Genomic DNA, 23,652 nt, shown 5'->3' on the forward strand with positions numbered 1-23,652 from the left:
CTTTTAATTTTGTCAAGTAGAACGCGTGAGAGGGGCAAGGCACTTCTCAAACGCCGATCTCGTTTTTAAGATCTTCGGCTAAAAGCTGATTTTTGTCATTTTTAAAAATGAAATTTGCTTTTGAGGTAAAATGAAACAATATCGGTGAGTTAAATAGGTTCTTTATATAAAGGTTTTATTAAAAGTATACTTTCTCCTTCAGATTTTAAGCAATCCTCCTAAAATTTTCTCTGCTTAATCTAAAATTAAAATCTAAAACTTTTTTGTAAAATTAAAAAAATAAAAGTGAAAAAAGTATAAGTTTTTAACAAAAACAAAAACAAGGTATTTTATATATATGTATTAAATTTTTTGAATTATATTTCATCATTCTTTAGAGCTTTTTTTATAATCTAAGAAGCTTTTTTTTATAATTTTAGGTTATTGCTTATAAAATAAAGAAGAAGATAATTTTTTTGTCAAATTCTGAGTTGAAAAAAAGCAGACAATAAAAAGCTTGCGGTCAGTACGTTTGTTTTGAAAACTTTTACAAAACCATTATATCTCAAAAATTATTTATAATGTTATAGTCTATCTATATTATTCGATTTTTATTTTATGCTTAAAGCTTTTATCTAAGAGCCAATACTAGTTTTTTTTTAACGTTTACCTTTAGCCCCCTATGCTGTGAACTTTAAAGTTTATATATAAAAATTAAATAAAGATTGCTTGCAATTTTTTCTTTAAGTTAAATGATTGAAATTTTATATAAATCGTAAAAAAGTAGAAACTATATTTGTAAGTAGAAAATAAAAGTGTAAAGTGTTTTTTAGTTATTCTATAAATAAAGCTGTTTAAGTGTTTTTTAGTTGTTCTATAAATAAAACTAGTTGAGTGAGTTTTAAGCAATTTTATAAAAAATTTAGTATTAATACAACTAATTTGTATTTAAATACTGGTGCTTATTAAAAATTGTATGCTTTTTAAATTGGTTTTTATTTCATCAAAACCTTTTAAATACACCAGAGTTAAATGTCAACAGTTTTGGTTGGTTTTAACAACACACTTACTTATAATTTATACAAAAAAAACTTACGTCCCGTCAGTGATAAAAATAATCACATTCTTGTCTGTTTCCAAATCATACGTGAGACCTTCAAACATTCATATATTTAAAAACTAAAACGCTTCGCTACAAACTTTTAAGATTTTAATTTGCTCTTACCTTTTAACAATTCGGTACTGGTTTCAATTACTTTTTTTATATATGTTTTTCCGTCGAGTTGTTTCACCCCGTCGATAAGTTTCTAAAAGTTTTTATGTGTTCAATATTTAATTAAAACATAAAACCAGTTGCGTTTATTTAACTTATCAGTTTACCCAAATTGTTAGTGTTGTTTTTTATTTTCCAACGCTAGACCTTGACGTAAAAACTGGGCCCCTTAAATTAAAAGACACACGAGAAAAGAATGAAAAAAAAAAGTTTATTTTATAAATTGAAAATTAACATAAATTGAAATTTATATTCGTACATCAAAATAGCAGCATCGTACTAAATAAACAAAAATGTTAGTAAAAATTGCAGTATTTTGTTTAACTTTAGTTTTATGTTTTACTGTGTTTTAGAAGGTGGACTTCTTGCTAATTTTATAAAAAAATGCTTTCAAAATAACTTCGTAGCCAAATGTAAAGCTATATTCAAACCGAGCTTTGATTAATAAAAGATCCATTATCTTTTACTTTTTGCAAAACTAGACGAGTGAAATTTTAAGTGAACAAAAAAAAAGCTTTTCAATAACATGCTGCTTTATTGTAACTATGCTCCAAAGTAGTCACTTGAAAAAAAACCACTGTTAACTAAATGGATTTTCGAAATTTAAACTTATAAAAAATTAGTTTTGCGCAAAATAACATTACTTTATAATTTAATTTTCATAAATAGTTTATATTCAGTCGACCAGGCCGTTGATGGCCGATTAAAACTTTTCAAAACAAACTTTGGTTTAAGTGTGTTAATATTATATCATTAAATGCTATAGAAAAAAAAATAATTAAAAATTAGTTTTATTAAAGTTAGTTCGAAAAATGAAGCTTAAATATTTTTGATTAATTTTAAGTAAGCCGTTAAATATAAGACATAAGCATCAATAAGAACAATTAAAACAGGCTTTCACAACGAAAAAGCAACAAGGTATAAATTTTAAATTGTAACTTATATAAGTATTATGCTTTTCTGGTTAGGTAGAGTTAAAATTCTCATTAACAGGTATAAGTGTTTTAAAACTGTCCTAAATATTTGATAAAAACGAGTATCTAAAAAAATATCAGCTTTCAAAGTAGAAGTTTTCGAAACAAACATTTAATTCATCCTTGGTCCGACCTCTTTCTAATGAAATTTCAACGCGTGTCCTAGAAACAAATTATTAATATAGTTTCAAGAAACATTGTTTTAATTTAGTTTTTACTACTACTAACCGGATTAAAACTACAGTAAACGTGAATTCAAAATTAATTAAAATTAACTTAGAGGTTTCTACGTGTATACAATAAGTATAAAATAGGTAAAACTTTTCAAATTGACTTTAAAAAGCTTTTTGATCGTAAATATATACATCGGTTTAGACTAGTTGTTAAAATAAAAACGTATTTTGATAAAATTTTGTTATAACAATTAAGTTTTTATCATTTTTGAATACTCTAACAGTTTAGTTCACTACTATAAAAAAAGCATCAAATAAAGTTTATATTATTAAAAAACTTTGTTATATACGTTAAGTCTTTCTTTTTTTAATAACACAAAAATATTTCTTTAAAATCGTACATAAGTATAAAAATGTTTTTTAATTGTTTTTTTCGTCTGTTTTAGTTTTAGTTCTACAAAGTTAGTTTAGTTTATTTAATAAGACAAAAATAATTCAAAACTTAAAAACACAATTTGTGTTTAAGCTCATTAAAATGAAATGCTCGTAATTAAATACTATAAAGAAGTTTCTATTTGTAATTCGGTTTGTGATGTGAGGAAGCTCTTTGGATTTTTATTAAAATAGATTTATACTTTTCATCTGCTTAGAGCTTTTTTGTATCTTTTTAATACCTTACTTAAACAAAAGTTATTTTTTTGGCCATTTGAATGTTTTACGAGTTGTTACGTTTCTAATAAAACGTGTTCTACAGATTTGAAAATTAATTAAGCTATACTAATTTTACAAATTTTACTACAATAAAAGAGAAAATCTATAAAACATTGGAAATACACGAAGTTTTTTTTAATAAATTATGTGGTTTCAATTGATTGAAAGTAATTGTAATATGATGAATTAAACTAAACAGTAAAAAGATCTAAATTTAATTAAGTATTAAAACTTGTAAAGCAAACTATGAAGTTTGTATTAAATGTTTAAATGTACAGTAAAACAGCATTGTATTGGTCACCACTACTAAAGGAAAAGTTCTATTCGCCGAAAAAGTTACTCCTTGTTTAGACAAGACTTTGAAGGATACAAAAAATTAGTTTCAAGGCTAAAGTCAATGAAAAAAAAAATATTGAAGTGTTTTACAGAACTTTCTCTCTTTAAACATAGAATCACACAAAAAGGCTGATTCGTCGAGGCGGCATTGAAGCAAAGCGTCTTTTTTTTCAAAGAGTGCAGCAAAAAAAAAGTCAACTAACTTGAAAGCGTACTGAATGAGTCCCACGGAGAACCTGTCGATGTCCACCTCGGCGATCACCGACTTGACAAAGTCGTTCTGCGTCTTCCAATCTTCCGCTTCGACGGATCCCGACCCGTCGGTGAGGAAAAGCAGGTTGTAGTGGATTGGTTTGCCCGGCTCGCAAGCTGTAATATTTTTTTTAATACTGCTTTGTGTATTTTTTTTTTTTTTTTGATAAAGTTAAGTGAATCTACGGTTGAGTAAAAGTTCCTCGCCATTGTTTTTCAACCTAAAGGAAGAAAAACGATATTCGCATGCTTCATATTTTATTTAATAAAATATAAAAGGCCTCACAAAACAATGACGCATTGCGTTTTTCAATAAAATATCCGTAAGCAGCAGTTACTCTCCGTCCTGTGAATCATTTAGCTGCTGCATACAACTTCATTGGCGGTATTTTGGCTCAAGTTTTAACGTACACCTTTTTAAAAACTCCACATTGGTGGATGTTGGTACTCTAAGCGGCTTTATTATCTTTGATATAGGTGGACCCGGGTGATAAAGTCAAATTTAGCATCACATAAAGTCATTTTTACACAGGAAACTTTGATAAGAAAAACGGGTTAGAAAATACACTAAGCATCACTTTTGAACTTTTACAACTTTTTTTTCTTCTAAACATTGTTTTACAATAGTTAGAAAGATACTTTGCTAATTTATTTTTCAAAAAGAGCATTTTCGATAAAACTTTGATTATTTCGTGCAATGATATATGCAAGGATTATTCCATGGGCACAACAGGTCTCGACAATTTTAGTTTTGGAGACAAAGTTAATTTTTAAATTTATTTATTCACACAAATTATTACTTCGTGCAAAAGTGTTGCTCTGTTTCTGACACCTACCCTATAAAAATGTTTATTAAATATAGCTGACTCGAAATAAAGTTTAGCAATACATTTAGTATATTACAATAAGTTTTTGAACATGCGACTTAAATATAGTATTAATTTTTAAAACAATTTAAAGCATTTTATCCAAACAGGAAGTGAGCGGTGGGCAACGTACATCCCGTGAGCCGGATCAGACCCTCGATATACTTCTTAACTTCTTAAAATATAGAGCAAACTAAATGAAAAGATAAAAAAAATACTATGAATCTTAAATTTATTACACATACAAGTACACTTTTGATTACATGATCATGTTACAATTTTATTTTTAAACGGTTTTTTATTTTTTTTCAGTACAAGTTTTCAAAAACTTGCAGCAAGCTTAGAATTTTTAAAGCAAATTCCGCCTGCGTATAAAAATAAACTTGTTCAAAGAATAATTTTATAAAACAATATTTCAATGTTTTAAAGACCTTTAGACATAACTCAGTTCTTCTTATATAACAATAAAATATGCAAGTTTGCTAAAACTATTATAGTTAGTTTTACACAAACAAATCGCAAACAACTTACCTTCATTCTCTTCACCACCGCCACTTAGCGCCACGGCCGCAGCAGCTACACCTCCGATCAAAATAACAGCAGCAGCAATTATCCCGCCCAAAACTGCGGGTTTCTTCAAAATTCCCGCCTTCTCCGCATCGCCAGAATAATCGTAGCCAGAATCGTAGTCTGACATTTTGTTTCGTTCTTTTCGTTAAAACTCAGTTTCGTTTTTTTTACAGGGAAGAAGACTTTTTGGTAAATTTTGATTATGACATGGGTTTTTTGTACCTTTGGACAATTTGATAATTATAATATTGTTACTATAGTTTTGTTTTGGAAACTTTGTAAAATGTTTAATTTACCAGCAAAATTATTCATTTTCATTTACAGTAGATTATTGAATTATCTTAATATAAGATGTTTTTCTAAGATTTTTTATAAGACTTTTAAATCAAAAAGTTATAAGTTATACAGCCAGTTATACAAACAAAGCTGCAAATTGTCATATGAACTGCTGTTGGCGGTCGCACGGTGTATTCAAGTACTTATTGCATGATGACGAACACATCTTAGCTTTACAAATATCTGAAATATTGCTACCTAGTAGTAGTAACTATTAATCATAGTTTGTACATTATAAAGACAGTTTTTCAAAAAAAAAAAACAATCATTAGTTACAGCTTATAACCAAGTTTCAAAGTATACTTGTTCAATTATCATTTTTGTTTCAATGATTTAAATATTAAACTCATTAAAATATTAATTGTTTTGTATTAGATCATAACTATATAACACAAGCTTTAAAAATTTAGTTTTTGAACAAAAATTTGCAAACATTTCTACTGTTTGTAGTTTAGATGTTAATTTGTCTTAAATAAATGTAATATTAAGTTGCGGTAATAAATTTGTAAAATTAATAATCAAAACTATTCTCTAACTCAAAATCGCTTGCTTTTATGTTGATTTAAGATACTATTGTCTACTTATCCGTCAAATCTGCATAAAACTGACCTTTTTTGAAAACTAATCATCTAATTCAAGGGCCTGTTGCATAAGTAACGGGCCAGTCTTTCTCGAATAAACTCGTCGCGGGGCCGCACTATGTTCTAAAAAATCATTCGCAAGCCGCAGTTATTTTAAAAACGTAGTTGGTATAAATAATACTATTTAAAAACAGAAATTTGATTAAAATATGCAACAATTAAACACTAGTATTTACTAGTCTTTAAACTACGAGCTAATGTTTTTAGCGAAAAAGTTTATCGAAGGCCGCAGTTAGCCCGCATGCAGCAGCTTTCTGGCTCTTATTGAATTAAAAATTAAAAAATAATTTATTGCAAATTTGTTAGTTTGCTTTTATAAAAGTTAACGTTTTTTTCCATGTGCATATATAAATGTATAAATATATTTATTTTATATATTGAAAATTTTAAAACCTTTTTAAAATAAGCAAATATAATTTTGCTCAGTTTGAAACAAAATGATGAGATTCAGATAAACGATTCAGTGATTTTAAGGTCATTCCATAACTTGAGTTTTGCAGTAGTATTACTACAAGCGCTCATAAGTTAAATAAACTTTCACGTATCTAAAATTTTTTATTCGTCACTTACTAATTTGTTTTACTTAAACCTTATTAGCCAACAGTAAACTTTACTTGAAACAATTAACTTGCCTAGTTAGTTTTTGATATTTGATATAAGTATAGCCATATGTAATGATTTTAAGTTTATTTTTATTGAAGAGCACTAGTAGTAATACCACAGCAGAATTTTAGTTTTGGAATAAACTAAAAATCACAGAATCGTTTAACGAAAACTTAAAAAATCTTTAATACACCTCACAAGTTAGTTGATTTGACAAAATAGAACTTGCTAGACTTTTATTTTAAAGTTGTTGCATTGGTTTTCAAAACTTCGATTATACAACATCTAATGCTTAAATATTAGAATTTTATAAATAAATTAATAAAAAAAATCAAAATATATCTACATTTTTAAATGACACATTACTTTTTTGGTGTAGAGTGATACCTTAAAATTGCTATTTTTCAAAATCATATCGTAAATAAACGACTACACTGGGAGACACGAAACGATACATTAACTTTCTAAAATATTTTTTTTTATAAAATTTACAATATAGTTTAATTAACTAATTAAACTTGTCAAAAAAAACTTCGAAGATCATTAAAAAATAAAACTATGGAATTCTAATAGTTTGAAGTGATATCATTTTTAACATTATTACTCTTTGACGGCCACCTTTAAAATTTTAAAGTTTTTAAAACTTAGTTCATAACAAAAAGTCCTTAGTAACCAACTTACACAACTTCAACAGCAAATATTTTATCATGTAAAGGTGTAAGTTCATTAAAGTTCTGGTATCTATTTTTAATTTATAAAAAACCCATTAATTTTCTTTTTCCTGTTGCAGGCTTACTATGGGCAAAGTCGAAACTATGGGGAACTAAAATAAGGTTTACTTAATTGAGTTGAATAACAAACAGCTTACAAATAACTCTAATTCAAGTTTGTTTTTAATCGATCTTACTGCGTGCAACATCGTTAGTAATTGTATTATTACAAACTGTTACTTAATAAGGCAATGAAACTGTTTTATAAAATAAAAATTTATCTATATTAACTTTTATAGTGAACTTTTCCTTAAGTACTAATAAGCTTTTGAAGTATAGGAATTTAGCTTTTTATATAATTATAATAGGAGTTTTAATAACAATAATTAGTTTATGTCTTAAAGATAATATTTTTCATAGTCGCACAACTAATACAAAATTTTATTTATTTCATTTGGACAGTGCAACATTTGCAAATTTTTAAATTAAAATTTGTAAGTGTAAACGATTACGGTTATTACCTTTCAAATTTAAACTTATATACACAATAAAAATGTGTAAAACACCGTAAGTAATTTTACTAATCCTCACTTTCCAGAGCTTCTCTCTGCCTTTTAACGTACCGCTTTGCGAAGTTAACCCACTGGGGGTGATAAATAGCGCACCCCCTACCACCGTCCTCCGCAACATTGAAATAGTATCTTCTTAGCTCCCCGTGATCCGATATGAGCGTGATGTAGACAATTTTGTTCTCGCGACAAGCCTTCTCGCCTTCTATTTGGTCCAAGGAAAAATGCAAGGCAAATTCGATTTCGAGTTCTTCGTCCCCAAATAAGTCCCCTTCAAATGATACTTCTTCCAGTGAAAATGACAGTTCACCAGGAATTTCCATTGTTTTGTTCAGTATGCGGTCAGGAATGGTGCTTTCAACGGGACCCCTTCCTAAATAAATCACGTTGTATTGGATTTGGTTGCCCGCTTTGAAAGAGTCGATGAGAATGAGAGCCATTGTTTATTAAGCTAAAATAGATGTGATGGATCTTAACAAACTTACTAAATTTTAAAGCTTATGAATAATATTTTCTAGAAAACACTAGTTCAATTTTAGTTTTTTAAGCAATTTTGTATTGTACATAAACAAATAAATTATTTTATTTCAATAGGCTGAATTTTTTAATTATTATGATAAAATTATTGTATATAAAACGATAAGCATCTACGAAAGTTCTAACTTTATTTTTACAGTGTTACTAAATTGCATAGAATATCTAAAAAAAAAACTGAGTTTTTTTTAACATTTTAAAAATACATGAAACTACTACTGTTAACTATTAGAACATGAAAAAAAACTTTTATTACATTAACGTTATCAACAACTCTTTGTTCAAGACACTTATTTAAAAACTGTTTGTACTTTACGTAATAATATAATTAGTTTATCACCTTTAATTATAAATTCATAAAAGCGATTGATTGGAATTACGTTCATATTAATAAAAGAATGCTAAATGTTTTAAAATTAGTGAGTAACATTCAGTTTCGATAGTATTTTTTATTGAATTAATTGTTATTTAAAAGTTAACATACAAATTTAATGCAGAACATCTTCAAGGTATAATCTAACTTCAAATAAAATACTTTACGTATTTAATTTGTAATATATGCAAGTTTAAGACTATTTTATAAAAAGTTATGTTTAACTTATTAAGTAATCAAAAAATAATATCACAACTTATTTTTATTTATTACTTGAATCTTTAAAAAAATTGAATTTTTAAGTTCTAAAGTGGTTATTATTTTATGCAGGTAACAGTAAAGTATAAGTACATATTAACAATAATTATTTTCAAAAACAAGCTATAACTTATTAACATACAGCTTTTTATAAGAGTAAAATACTTTAAAAAGTAAGATTATTAGTTTTTAAATATTTCTTTTGATTCTGCTACAAAAAATAACAAACAAACTTTTCTAAATATCGTTGCGTCATAAAATTACAATTTAAAATTTGAGTTAAAGATATTAAGCATGTTCAAATATAAACATTTTAATGTAATATATAACATTTGCATTATTTTTAGCTATTGTAAATAATTAACAATATATATAAAAACTTGTATACTTCTAGAAATATTTACAAAGTTTTTGTTTTCGACAAATAGTTTCGTTTTTTTTTTAAGTTTATTATGTTTTTTTATATAGATTAAAGATGAATACAAATAATAATAAAAGAGTTATTGATATACCTCAGGACGATTTGAGAAAATATTGTAACTAGTTAGCAATTAAGTAAAAACCATAAAAGTTCCACATTCAAATAAACATATTAACTCATTCAAATGAAATATTTCTACTTTTAAAACATTTTAAATAACAAATTTTAAAAATGTAGCAAAAAAAATTAGAATAAAGTTTTCAATATTGTTTTCATAAAAAAAAATAATTGAATACGTTAGTTCTTTACGCTTTGATATCAAAAAAGTGTATTACAATTATTTTAACTACTTATTATAGCAAATCTCAACTCATTTTATTTTGTTTATTATTACTTTATATTATACCATGTTTGTAATCTACTGTATCTTTTATTTTGTTTCAACAGTTGTTGTATTTTTACCTACTGTGGACGGTTTAAAAATACTTTAATAATATAAACATATGTATAATTAATTAAAATAAAAGCTTTTTAAACATTTTTTTTTTAATATATTTAATAAATGAAAAACACAAAATAATCAAAAAGAACGGTTAGCATACCAGGAAGATTTGAGTAATTTAAGTGTTAAAATTATTATAAAATCATAATTACTTTAAACAAATATCTATTTAGTTTGTATTATTAATAATTGGAGAACGAAAAATGTATCGTGTAATATTCAGCACATTTGTTTTGAAGTAACTTTCTTTTTTTTTTGCTCAAACAAACTTCTTAAATGAAAAAAAAGTGTTTTTAATTGCAATTAATTGGTATCTTAAATAATTTGAACTTCTTTCATTACATTACTTTTCATTAGTAAAATTTTCTTCGTTTAAAAAAATTCAATTAGTATTACAGCCTGATTAAAAACTATTTTAATACTTGTTTAACTTCGAAAAGTATTTAGTCTAATAAAATTTCATAATTTTGATCATCTAAATTAGGGGTGGGCAACGTACGGCCCGCGGGCCGAATCCAGCCCCCAGAATCAAAATGACCGGCCCCCAAACGTAATTTAAATTTTTATGGAATCCGGCCCGCGGACAAAATTTATCCGGCCCGCGAGTAAATGATCCGGCCCGCTAGGCATTTTCAAAATTAATATGAAATCCTACAAGCCAATGTAAATATTACAAAATTTGTACATAACCTGTTTAAATTATTTTCAAAAAATAAATTGTAAGACTTTAACCTGAAAACGTTTTTAAAAATAACTTTCAATTTTTGTAGTAATAAAAACACTCTTTTGTCATAGTACCTTGTTCTGTTTCAAGTCAGTTGAAATAATTCTTTCTCAAATTATCCAAAAAAAAATGTTTGCTGAACTAGCTTTGATGATCTTACCTATCATAATGATTTTCATAAAAAATGACATGTAAAAAAGTGATGTATTTCCCAGGCGTGTAGTGAGTTGTTCTTATAAATGTTAAGAAAAGTAGTTTTTAATAACATTAACACCTACTTTAAGTAAAACTGCTCGACTTTACATTTTAGTAGAATATTCCAAGTTGAGACTACAGTTTGCACTCTTTTTTGCTATTGATATTTTAATTAATAAATTTTTGAATAGTTAAATGGTTAAGTTTAATGATGACCAACTGTAACAATATTTCAAAACAATATCTCGAACTTTAAGTATGATTTGTTTAGGAAATTTATTTGTGCATGTTTGTAATATTAGTTTACAATCTAAAAAAATTTTGAATAAATCTTTACAAGTTTTTTTTAAATTAAAAGATAGTAGTTTAATATTGTAATGTTAGTTAACTTCTGAAAAATGTTATCAATGTAGCCTCGAGCCAAGGATTACCAAAATTAGATAATTTCGAATAGTTAAAAATTTTTAGTGTTTTAGTTTGAAATATTAGGCTCGAGTAACTTTTAGTAAGTAAATTATTGTTTTTATAAAACTAACTAGTATTAATTCGGTCCAGAGTTGTTATAAATATAAAATTATAAGTCATTAATAAAAATTCACTTAAAATTTTGTACTTAGGAACCTTGGTAATTAATAAATTGATTCAAAATTTTAAAACACCAGATCAATTAGCATCCATCCGAACCCAAGTCTTTTGAAATTAGTTCTATTCGTATACGAAACGTTGTCTAAAACTAGTATTAAGCCGGATCCGGATAACATTTTTGAATAAAGATCCGGATCTAAAAAAGGATCCAACTGAATCCGGTAGATCACTTACTCAAAATGCTCCGGCCCGCTGAGGACTAATTTTTTTTGGATCCGGCCCGTCAATTACTTATGTTGCCAACCCCTAATCTAAATCAAAGTTTTTAATATATAAATACAAAAGTTTAACACTTTGAAATAAGAAAATATTTGAAAAAATATTTGACACAAAGCAAGTGTTTTTAAAACTTTTATTGTGAACAATTAAACATAGTTGTTTATAGATATTTCTTTGCTTACTAAATTATTTAAGTATATAGTAGTATTTTAAACTGTTAGATGCTAGATAAGATGAGTTATATCAGTTATTTTTTCATTCTTTAACTTTAATAGTAATAAATGAATTTTGCTAACAAATTTTAATTTAATTTTTACAAACTAGTATTAATTATTAATCAAAGTTATGTACATTATATAGATAGTTTTTTAATAAAAACAATCATTAGTTGCAGCTTATAAACAAATTTCAAAATATAATTGTTCAGTATTCTTATTTGTCTCAATGATTAAAACTCATTACAATATTGAGGATATTTTTGTATTAAAATATGATCACATAACATAAGCTTAAAAAATTTAGCTTGTAAACAAATGTTTGCATATATTTCTACTTTTTGTACCTTATATATTAATTTGTCTTTAAATTGTGTCTTCTTGTTTTTGATGTACATGCATTTTTTAAAAAGGTTATCTTAGCTTATAAAACTTTTATCTTAAAGTAGTTTTATTTTAACCATAGATTTTACACATTCAATAAATGTTAAATTCATGAACAACAACTTACTAAAAAAGTAATTACTATGTTTAAAATGTAACCACTTTAACATGTTATTCACTCACAAAAATTATTAAATCACTAATAGCTGACTATAAATTTACCCAAAGTATTTACAGTTCGTTAATTCTTAACATGGAAATCACAATCGAGTACAATTTGTTCGCAACTGATGACAGCTGTGAGGAGTTTCCGGAAGACAAGCGGGTAAACCCCTACAAAGTATCAGTTGCAGCGGGCACCAAAACTAATTTTGAGGACGTGCGCTGTGCTGCTCTCGACAAATATGAAAGCGAGACGGGACGTAAGATAGACAGGACCAAGCCTGTTACGGCTTACGTAATGGCGGGCGATATTGTTCTACAACAATTCAGGACGGAAGGAACGTATTTCAATAACGAAATTTCTACTGTGGCCCATTTCAAGAATAAGCTAAAACTTTGGAAAAATTCCGGCAAAGAGTTTTCAGCCTGTTTTGACTTTTTTATAAAAGCTGAGCAAATTAACTTCTATATGTTCAACGTTGGCTGTGTGGTTAAACCAAGCAAAGGGACCCCCAATCCGATTATCGTATCGGTAGCCATGCCCGACACCACTAAAATCACTGTCCTGTGTAGAAAAGCCATTTCCAAATATGAAGCTAAGTCTGGAGAGAAAGTTGACCGTAAAAAGCCGGCTACTGCTTATCTGATGTCGGATGGTTTGGTGGTTGATGGGTACAAGGAAGAAGGGATGTGTTTAGGTGGCAAGGTAGGGACTGTTGAAGAGTTGAAGAAAGTTATTAGGAAAAATGAGTCTAAGAAAATAAGTCTGTGGGTGAACATTGATTTTTCCGTCAAATGTAATTCAAAATCAGATGACCTGACAAGAGGCTTAAAATCAATAAAGTAAATTCAAATATATTATGTTTCATGTGTCAAACTGTTGCTGGTTTTGTACATTTCTGTCATTATGTTTCATAGTTTCCATGTCTTTATGTGTTATTTGAAATTACGTTATAATTTGTGTTTAATCTAATTAAACGTGTTAATTTTCGAAGATTTGTCTGTTTTTACTGAATGTGTTAATAAATAGTCATTCAAATACTTTCTTAATAATATGTGGTTAGTTAATTAAAATAAAAACTAAAACAAAGTACTTTAATAGTATGTCATTTTAATATTTGATTCAGGTAAAACAATAAAAAATTGATAAATAAAATAAAAAACATTTTAAGGCTTTAAACTTATAGTAGTACAAGTAAGCCCAAACACATCCTCAGTTTTAAACAAAAAAAGATAAAACTAAGTTGAAGAATAACAAATTTAATCTTGAATAATATAATGTAACATCGAAATAACATATAATAGATGACCAAAACTAGTTAAAACACATTTGAAATTATCGTCTTTAAAAGGTTCTAAGAAATTAATCAACTAGTAGTATTTTAAACAAAGCTGTTTTCAAAAGTTTAAAAATGTACAAAAGAAAAAGAAACTTTTTTATATTTCCGCTAAATGTAAGGTAGATGACTTGACTAAAAGTTGTTGTGATTTATGTATATTACTGTCGTTTTTTTTTCATAGACTTAACAATTTATTAAAATGTTTTTTTTTTTCCGAAGCTTTGTTTGTTTTTTACTTAATAAACAGCTACTCAAGTACTTTGGAAATCATATGTATATAGTTACTGAAAACTTGTAAAAGCCAAAAACATTTGTTCAAAGAATGAAATTTCAAACATTGATCAGTTTAATCAATATTTTCATAGTTTATACAAAAAGTTCATATCAAAAAACTGAGTACGCAAGTATAACAAACCGAAAACCTTATCCTCAATTTATACGAGAAAGTTAAACATAGTTTTGCAAATTAAATTCTACTTTGTTCTACTTAAACTATTCTACTTGGTAGTTAAACTTTATTCTTCTTAGTTAATCTCATTTGAATATATAAGTTTACCGAAATAATACATCAGCTTGGAAAAGCATCTAAAAAAAATTACTATGAAGTTTACTTTTAACAAAATTTAGGAGCGGAGATAGAATAATTCAATTAAAGTCTGTATTCACAAAACAACATTTTTTTTTGGCTTTTAATCGAAATAATAATTTGAAGGAAAAAAAGGTTTTAAAACAAACCTTGTTTATAAATTAATAACATAATTATCTCTTAAATACACTATTTATTAAAATTTTATATTGAAGTGATTTATTTTTTAGTAAGTATATCGAAATTTAGTTATAAGATGCGGTACAGTGTATTAGCTAAAGTAGTTCTTGAGTAAAACGGTTTACTTTAAATAAATATACAAGTCCAAATATATTTCACAACCAGGAGTGGGTAAATAATCATTAATGGTATATAATACCAAGTACTCACTAACTAATTAAAATTATAACGCTTATATTCTAATTATATTTTAGTATACAATTTTTTTTCTTTAACTTATATTTATATATATTTGAACTTATTTCAAAACTAGAACGTGTAAACAACCATTTATGGTTTATAAACCATAGTACTAACTTTTTATTTTTACTGATAACACTTATAATTGTACTTCTAGTTATATCTAAACCATATTTTGTATTGATTAAACTTAAATTCATGACCAGAACTGGATGTATAATTTTCAATAGGAATCAAATTACTTGTGTGAAAATCGATCTGGAAGCTATCTGATTTTTATGGGTATCTATTAGGTTGTAGCTGATTAGGTTGGGTAGTAGTTCGTATGGAAAAAAAAACTGGTGGAAATTGATCGAACATGAGATGACTAGATGGGAATTGGACGCAGATTAGTTATTAGTGGTTCCCGTATAATCGTTTAGTTAAATACATACTTTAGTTGAACATCATTTTGCTTTAGTGAAAGTTAAATAATAAATTATTAGTAAATGTTAGTTAAATTTTAAAAATATATTTCTAGTACAAAAAAAAAGTTTGAAATGATTTAATTCAAAAAAAAAATATTTATTTTAGCAGAACGGTATTTGTTTTAAAAGCTTATAATTATTTAAACTAGATTTAAAACGTAAAATACTTCAGGACATCTTTTAAACGTTTTTGTTGTACACTATTTTTTAACTTTTTCATTAGTATTTAATGACAATTAAAAAATATAAACAAACACAATTTGAAACTTTTTACCTATTAACAGAACAACATCAGTTTTAGCTTTTGAAAAAGCTATTTAAATAAACTTTATTTATTATTACAAAATTAAATTTTATTGTTGACTACATGTACAATTAACTCTATACATACAGTTGTTAACTTTTTTTTAACTCCCCTTCTTAGACAAATAGAAAAAACAATTAGATCACATTTTCGATGTGGGATATAAGGTGTTTTGGAATTTTTCGGTATAAATCTTTTTATTACAAAATAATTTAAGATTGTTAAAAATTTTGAATACATCTATCATTTTAAAATATAAAATGTTTGAAACTGCTTAACTCAAGAAGTACAAAGTTTATTTTTTCATGCAGCAGTTGCTAAATGTATTTTCTTATACGGCTTTAAAAGTTAACAAAAATGTAAAAGTTATTTTTGTAAACATTCTCAAACATGTCTTTTAAACAAAAATTGTACAATTTAGATGAAAACTATAAAAACATAAAAAGTAGAAGATTTAGCATATTATTCAAATAAAACATAAGCTTAAAATTCATAGATAACATTGGCTGAATAAATTTTATATTCACCAAAAGTTTAATTTTAGTAAAAAAATATTTAGATTTACTTAACCTGATAGGTAATCAATATTTAATGGCTTTAAACTTAAAATACAAAATAGTAAGCAGGTAGAAAAAATCAAACTGTTTCAGTTCCTCTTTTTATTGGTTATTCTTTTTAACTTTAAGCTTCGCATTCTGTGCAAAACACTTGGTTTTCTTCGTTTAAAATGAAACCCTGCCCCTCGAGCTGAAGGTCACATGAAAAGCATTTGAAGCAATCGAAATGCCAATGCATGTCTTCGAACATCATCATTTTTGCACCACCTGATCCTAAAAGTAGGTTTTTATTGTAGTATAAACGTAAGTACTGATGTAAGTTTTTATAAACTTTTTTTCTTGGCAACACAGTTGTAAAGTATACAAAACAAGTTGTAAAGTATAATATTTATATATTTATAAAGTTTAATCAGTAAATAAAAACTATGTTTTACAATATTTGTGAATGATTCTGTTTTTACTTAATGATTAAATTACAAAACAATGTTTTTAGGTTTTTAGATAATTCAACAACATGCAACGTTTTTGTCAAAAAGGCGTAGTGTTAGCAAAAAAAAAAACGAGAAGATTGAGGAACAGAGACTTTTCACCAAAGTAAATTTCAATACAAAAAAATTGGTATTTTAATATAAAACGCAGGTAGGTATGAGACTGTTCAAGTTCGGACAATTAAAGTTAAAAAGAAAAAGTTTTCTAGGCTACAACTAAAGAAATAATATACTTAAATAAAAATTAAAAATGCGTGTATGTAACTGTAACAAATACCTACAAACACTTTTTACACTTGAAAAATTTTAAACGTTTTTGGAGATATAACTAGAACATTTTTCTAATATAGTAATTTTCAGTTAGATTAAAATTTATTTTCAAATAAACATTTAAGTTATAAACTTAATTGTAAGTCTTAGACAGTTATATATAATAACTTGTTGTGTACTTTTAGATAATAGTTAGCTTGTAGTAAAAACTAATAAACGTACATATAAACTCAAAAAATCGTTTCAATTTTTCAGATTAGATTCAAAATGTATCTATGTTTACAACTGTCTTTGTAATAAATTAACATATATGTAGCTCGTTTGTCTTGTATAAGCAATTTAAACTGTAAACTTTTACACGCCGTACTTCAAAATCATGTATATATAACCACGACAAAATTTGAATACCTGAAATGGGAAGGTCACACTGAATGCACTTCTTGGCAAAGTTGGTGGCGTGGCACTGCATGCAGTAGGGCTGGTCCATGTGGGTGATGAACTTCTCCTCACTGATGTTCCTCTTGCAAGCGGTGCACAAGAAACAAGCAGCGTGGTAGTTCTCTTCCTTGTATACCACCCCCGTGTTCGTTATGCTCTGGTGAGTTAAAGGGAAACTTTGTAAAAGCTTCTACATTTTTGATTAAAAAATTAAACGTTTATAGCTAGTGATCTATCGGATCCAATTATCTTGATTCGAGTCCAGCCGGATTTTGCTTTTTTATATTCGGATCCGGATCCGACCTGATCTCAGTTTTGAAAATCATTCGGATCGTGATCCGGTAGATCACCTATTAAATCTTTTGTCTTTATATGGTTTTTTATTTATTCTTTTTGGTTTTCTGACTTGTTAGTTAATAAGTAGTAATTCAAAAGTTATAGCAGTAGAACTGAGAGAAAACAACGAAGGACTATTTTTATACTTGAGTATTGTAGTCTTAAAATATCTTTTGTAAATTAAATTAATACACTTTTATCAATCTTAAACTTAGAGTACCAATATTAAGAAGTTAATCAGAAAGTACTACTACAAAACAAAACTTAATATTTTACGGTCTACTTTTGTATTATAGATTATACCTGAAAACTAAAAGCTTTTAGTAAACAAAATGAAAAACAAAAGTTTTTTTTTAAACATATTATTTTCATTTTTTCCTGGCTATTTTTTACTAGAAGTAATCTGTAAAACTATTCAAAAAATTTAGAAATAATTTAAAAAAGGAATATTACTATATAACAGATAAGTTTATTTGAATACGATGCTATTCAATAAAAATCTATATTTATAAAGATAAAAAGGTTTTCCTGTGCTGATTTAATAATACAGTTCTACGTAATGACCTTTTTAAAACTCTGTTTACTGTGTTATTATACTAGCTTTAGAAAATGTAGTAAGTTTGAACCTGTTATTTACTTTAATAAATTTAGTTATTATACTTCAAACAGTTTGTTTCGTTTATATCTTTTTGTGGACAAAATTCTTAAACGACTACTACAAACTTTATAAAAGTAACTCTAACTTAAATTTATCAACCTAAATTTATATCTACCAATAGCAGCCCTGATTATTTAAATGTTTTGTTTTTGTAAAGTATTTCTAACCAATTGCCAAATAAAAAATATTTTTATACAAAGATTAAACTTTCTCAGTTGTTGAAGTTATGTGGTTTTTTCAAGTATAAACGTTTTAAATTTTTTCCTACAGCTCTTTGAGTCATCGTGTTGTACTAGAAAACTTGATGTTTTAAGTATTAACATCGAAATTTTTCTACTATACTACTTTTTTTAAATTAAACTTAACAATTCCTTATATAGTATAAGGAATACAACAACACGCTATATTTTGGATACTTTAGCATTAAAAGTAACAAAGTATAAAAAAGATCAATTAACTTAGATTAGAACATTCAAACCGAAACTTTGAATAAAGTTAATCCAACACATTAAAATGTACCCTGGTGCATGATTCAATACCCGAAAGATTTTTTCGTACACCAGGTCCATGAACCAACGTTTTCGGGCGCTTTTTTATGGTCAATAAAGTTAACTAAACAACTGTTCTATTATTCAAAATAAGCAGCTTTTTTCTTAAATGTGTATTTGTAAAAATTTATAAATCTTTTACAATAAAAAATAGATTTTTTTTAAAGTAACTTTAAAACATCTGATTTAAAGATCTAAAAATCAAACCAAAATAGATTAAACAATAAAATTATTTAAGTATAAAAGTTTTATGACCTTATAAAAAAATTTTAATAGTATTTATTACAAAATAATATTAGAAGCTCGTTGATAGTTGTCTAGTCGACCAGAAGATAAAAAAAACTAAAATAAGGGTTGAAAACCACACAGATTTAATGAAAAGTAAAAAGCTTATAATGGTATACAATTTAACTAGAAAGATTCTTCTAAGTTTAGATATCGTTTATTTATGTATTTTTAAGTAAAATGTTTTAGTTTTGTTACCACTTAAATGTACTTGCACGGGGATTTTTAAATAACAACCTTATAAATTAATTATTCAATTTATAAGGTTTTAAATACTGGATACCAGAAACCTGGAAGAGTACTTTGTGGTCAAATTCACAATGTTTTTTTAAACAGTTAAATATTCTTAATTATTTATTAGACCAGTTAAAACATTATACTTAGGTTAATTAATAACAGGCACGCGGATACAGACTTACTGTTTGTCATCTAGCTTTAAAATTTGATTGATAAGGAAAAGTTTATAACATAGCTAGTTGTTTTTATATACACTATGTTTTTTGTAACATTTTATATGCAAAGTTATTTAGTTTTATTGTTAAACTACAGAACACATCTTATAAAAATGTAGGTTACTTATTGTATTAAATACTTTTCAATTTTTTAATAGCTTGTTAACTTAAAAAACATAACCACCTATTTATATGGTTCCCTATAATAACTTAGTGTATTAAAAATTAAGTTATACTAAACTTTTTAATAGTAATCTTATTTTTAACCAAAATTTTACAAATCTTGTTTTTTCAAATATAATACATAAAGAGGAATACAACATACTTTAATATTTAAAGAATTAGTAATGCAAATTAAGAAAAAATTATTTCAAATAAATAGTTTAATTTATTATTAAATATTTTAGAAAATTAAACAACTCACTTTACCGCAAACAACACACTTCTTTGCCATTTCGTCTTCGTAGCAAATCTTGCAGTAAATGTTTCCTTCTATGATCACAAACGACTTCTGACCAATCGGAAGCTCGCATTTGACGCACTTAAAACATTCTTCGTGGTAAGACTTGCCCTGGTATTCCATCCGTTTAACGCCTGATATGTTTTGAAATTAATTTGTGGTTACTTAACAGGAATTTATAGTAATCTTCCTTGTACGTACGCACTTTAAACACAGCCCAAAAGTGCGTACTTAGCAAGAAGTGCATACCTAATAAGCACATAGTCGAAACATAAAGTTTTTACAGTTTGAAAACAAAGTTTTTGGTTCAGAAGTACTAAACAGGTAGCGCGTATTCAAAAGGAACGTTTGTATACAAGTTTTTCTTTTTGAAAAAATACAACCTTAAACTGAGTAAATTTAAGTAACCTGGTTTGAATGTTTTTCCACAAGCTTCGCATTTTGGAGAGAACTTATCTTCGAAGCACTGCGCGCAAGTAAAAGTTTCGTTCTTGTACACGAAGCTTTTATTTGCCAGTTCGCACTCGCATGAAGAACACTTGAAGCAAAAGTCGTGGAAATGCATTCCCTTATATGTTATGTCCTGCAATTAAATAATTCTTTTTAAGTTTTTACTTCTATTAAAAGCGGCAGTTAAGGTAATTAAGATTTTACTCCCTAAAAAAACTTTTTGAATTCAATTGAGCCTTTTTAAACTGTTTTTGTTATTAATTAGTTTAATAACATAATGTTAAAAACTTTTGCAGCATTTTTGAAAGTGTGATATTAGCTAAGATTGCAGTATGTATAAAAAGTTCAAAAAAAAAAACGATTTTTCAGCACAAAAAATAATACGAAACTCAAAACGACGTTTAACTCTGTAAAATAAGTTATAATAGATAATAAATATATAATATTTTACTTGTAATTGAGAGTAATATGTTAGGTGTATAAACATATTATTTATCTACAGTAGTTTTTTTTTGAATAATTTCAATTTGAACTTTGTTAAAAAAAACTGAGTTTGTGCTTTTAATAGAGCTCTATAAAGTGAACAATAATCCTTATTTATTGGTCTTAAGTGTTTAAGTAGTCTTAATACTATTAAAACAAGTAGATTGCGTATTTTTTGATAATTTAAACACTTTAGCTAACTATTTTATCGTTCCTAAAGATCCTAAATGTATTTTAAGTTTTTACTTAAATATTTGTAGTTTGTATACTTTCTATATATTCAGAGTGATTGAACATATCACATTAGAACTTAAAGTAACTACTAATATATTAACTATTTTGAGAATACCTAAAGCATAAACAACTTATAAACAAAAATTCAAACTTTAATATTACTAAGGAATTGTAACGTAATAAAAAAATTTACTATATATTTTTTAGCTAATCTTATCTTTTCTTCATTTTAGTTTGTTTTTTATTGAAAAATATCGCTTTGTTTGACATCTTTAGTAAGTACTTAAAACTCTACCTGCTGATCAGTCCGAATAAGATCTCCACATATTTTACAGTTGTTGCAGTACGTTTCTTCGTAGCACTCCACACAGAACTTCATGGTATCCTGAAATTAGTATTCTTATCTTCTTTTTTCTAATTTACTCAATCTACGGAAGTATTTTGTGCATGATAAATTTAAACGTTTAACAAATTATACGCAAATGCTTAATGAAACCCAATTTTTTATTTTGTTAACCCTTGTAAAAGTCGATAGTTATTTTGATTTTAAAATTTTTCAATATATAATCATTCAGTTTCTAAATTAAATTGATATACCAAAACTTTATAAACTTTGTAAAACTTTATACCAAAAATTAAACAGACTAAAAATAGTTATTAATATGAACTTTTCAATTTCTTTCTACATGCATAAAACAATAACTTACAATAGATATTAATTAAAAGTTCAAAAGTCTTAAATTTCAAAAACAATTCTTTATAAAGCAGTGAAACGTCATAAATTTATTTAAGTTTTCAATACTTAAATATATTCTAAAAATTAATTTTACGTAATTTTAATATTTTTATTGAAATCAATACTTGTTCAACTTTTACATCTTCTGAAGCTTATTAATAGTTTAATTTTTTTAAGAAAACTAATTAAAGCTAAAGTAAAAATAAAAAAAATAAAATTATAAACAAAAACGAAAAGTTTTAGCGACTATGATAAAATCAGAGAAACGGATTTTTAAATTAGTTACCATTTATTAACTTCAACCGATCAAAATATCAAAACATATAGTACTCAAATATTTTTTTGTAAAATTTAGTATAAACTTTAAATTAATGACTGCTACTATTGTTTTTTTAAATATAAAAAAGTTGTACATATTTTATTCTCGAAGCAAAAAGAAGACAGAACACCTTAGTTTTTTTTACATTAAACTAAAACAGTTTAATCAAAGGTTTTAATTTATTCTTTTTACAAGTTTTTAAACCGTTAATTGTTTACACTTATTTTTCTGCTACATCTACTTTTAACTTTAAAGCTTTTTTGTTTTATTACTTTTAGAACACTTATTGCATAACCATTGGATCTTGACAGCCGAAAATAAACTTTTAAAGCTTTTAGTTTTAAAATTTTGTACCTAAAATCAATTTTCAAAAACACAAGTACAAACACAATAAGATTATAAAACGACATACATTTAGTTATAACACTTCTAGTTCAAATAAGTATAAAACATGAACTTTAATGTAAAAGATTTTCTCATAAAAGATGAAGGCTGTTTTAACATCAAACCTGTAAAAGGTACTGCTTTCCAACCAATGAAATGCCGCACTTGTTGCATTTTGGCGGTGTCTGTCTTCCTCCGCTGACTTTGACACTCATTATAGTTAACTAAACGACTATAATTTTTATTGTTTTGTGGTAATATTAATAACACAACAGCAAGTGCTTTTATCGACTTATATTGATAAGCAAATATAATTTTCGTGCAAAAATGATAATGTCAGATTTTTTTTACTATCTAGCGAATCTTGTTTTATTAGTTTTGATCACAATAGGGACATCCCAAGCAAAAGCACATACCTTACAGTTTAGAGACGAACTTTACTTTTTTCACACCGAATAACAGTTGATTTATACTTATTTATGATAAAATTATGGCAGATCATAGTTTATTTTTTAATTTCATGTAAATGTTCAAACAATAACTAAGTTATACTTGCTCTAATTATATAACAATTATACTTTGTTCATTAAACGTTATTTATCAATAAAATTTTAAAGAACATACTACGTAGAACATTTTTTAATTTTTTTTGTCAGCTAAAAAATTAAATGTTTTCCTTTTTATATACAAAACCTTTTTACATGTTGCTTTAAATAGAATACATAATCCCACGACCATTAAAAGCAGTTTTAGATAAAGACTCCTTAATTTTAAGTAAGAATAAAACTTTACCTGAAAGTCTAATACTTTAC

The 23,652-nt window shown here is 26.2% G+C and overlaps 1 protein-coding gene across 1 annotated transcript; it reads right to left on the bottom strand.

The window, feature by feature from the left end:
• Positions 1–16,021: 16,021 nt before the first annotated feature.
• On the bottom strand, positions 16,022–23,109 carry LOC145841023 (four and a half LIM domains protein 2-like). Its single transcript, XM_082948382.1, has 6 exons — positions 22,966–23,109; positions 21,697–21,786; positions 20,643–20,817; positions 20,199–20,368; positions 17,466–17,652; positions 16,022–16,572 (listed from the first exon to the last, which is right to left on the bottom strand). The coding sequence occupies exons 1-6, from the start codon at positions 23,053–23,055 to the stop codon at positions 16,424–16,426; spliced, it is 861 nt and encodes a 286-aa protein (XP_082804508.1). The 5' UTR covers positions 23,056–23,109; the 3' UTR covers positions 16,022–16,423.
• Between the last annotated feature and the right edge of the window lie 543 nt (positions 23,110–23,652).

The sequence above is a fragment of the Thalia democratica genome, chromosome 7, assembly GCF_965202585.1.
Source record: "Thalia democratica chromosome 7, ktThaDemo2.hap1.1, whole genome shotgun sequence".
Lineage (NCBI taxonomy): Eukaryota > Metazoa > Chordata > Thaliacea > Salpida > Salpidae > Thalia > Thalia democratica.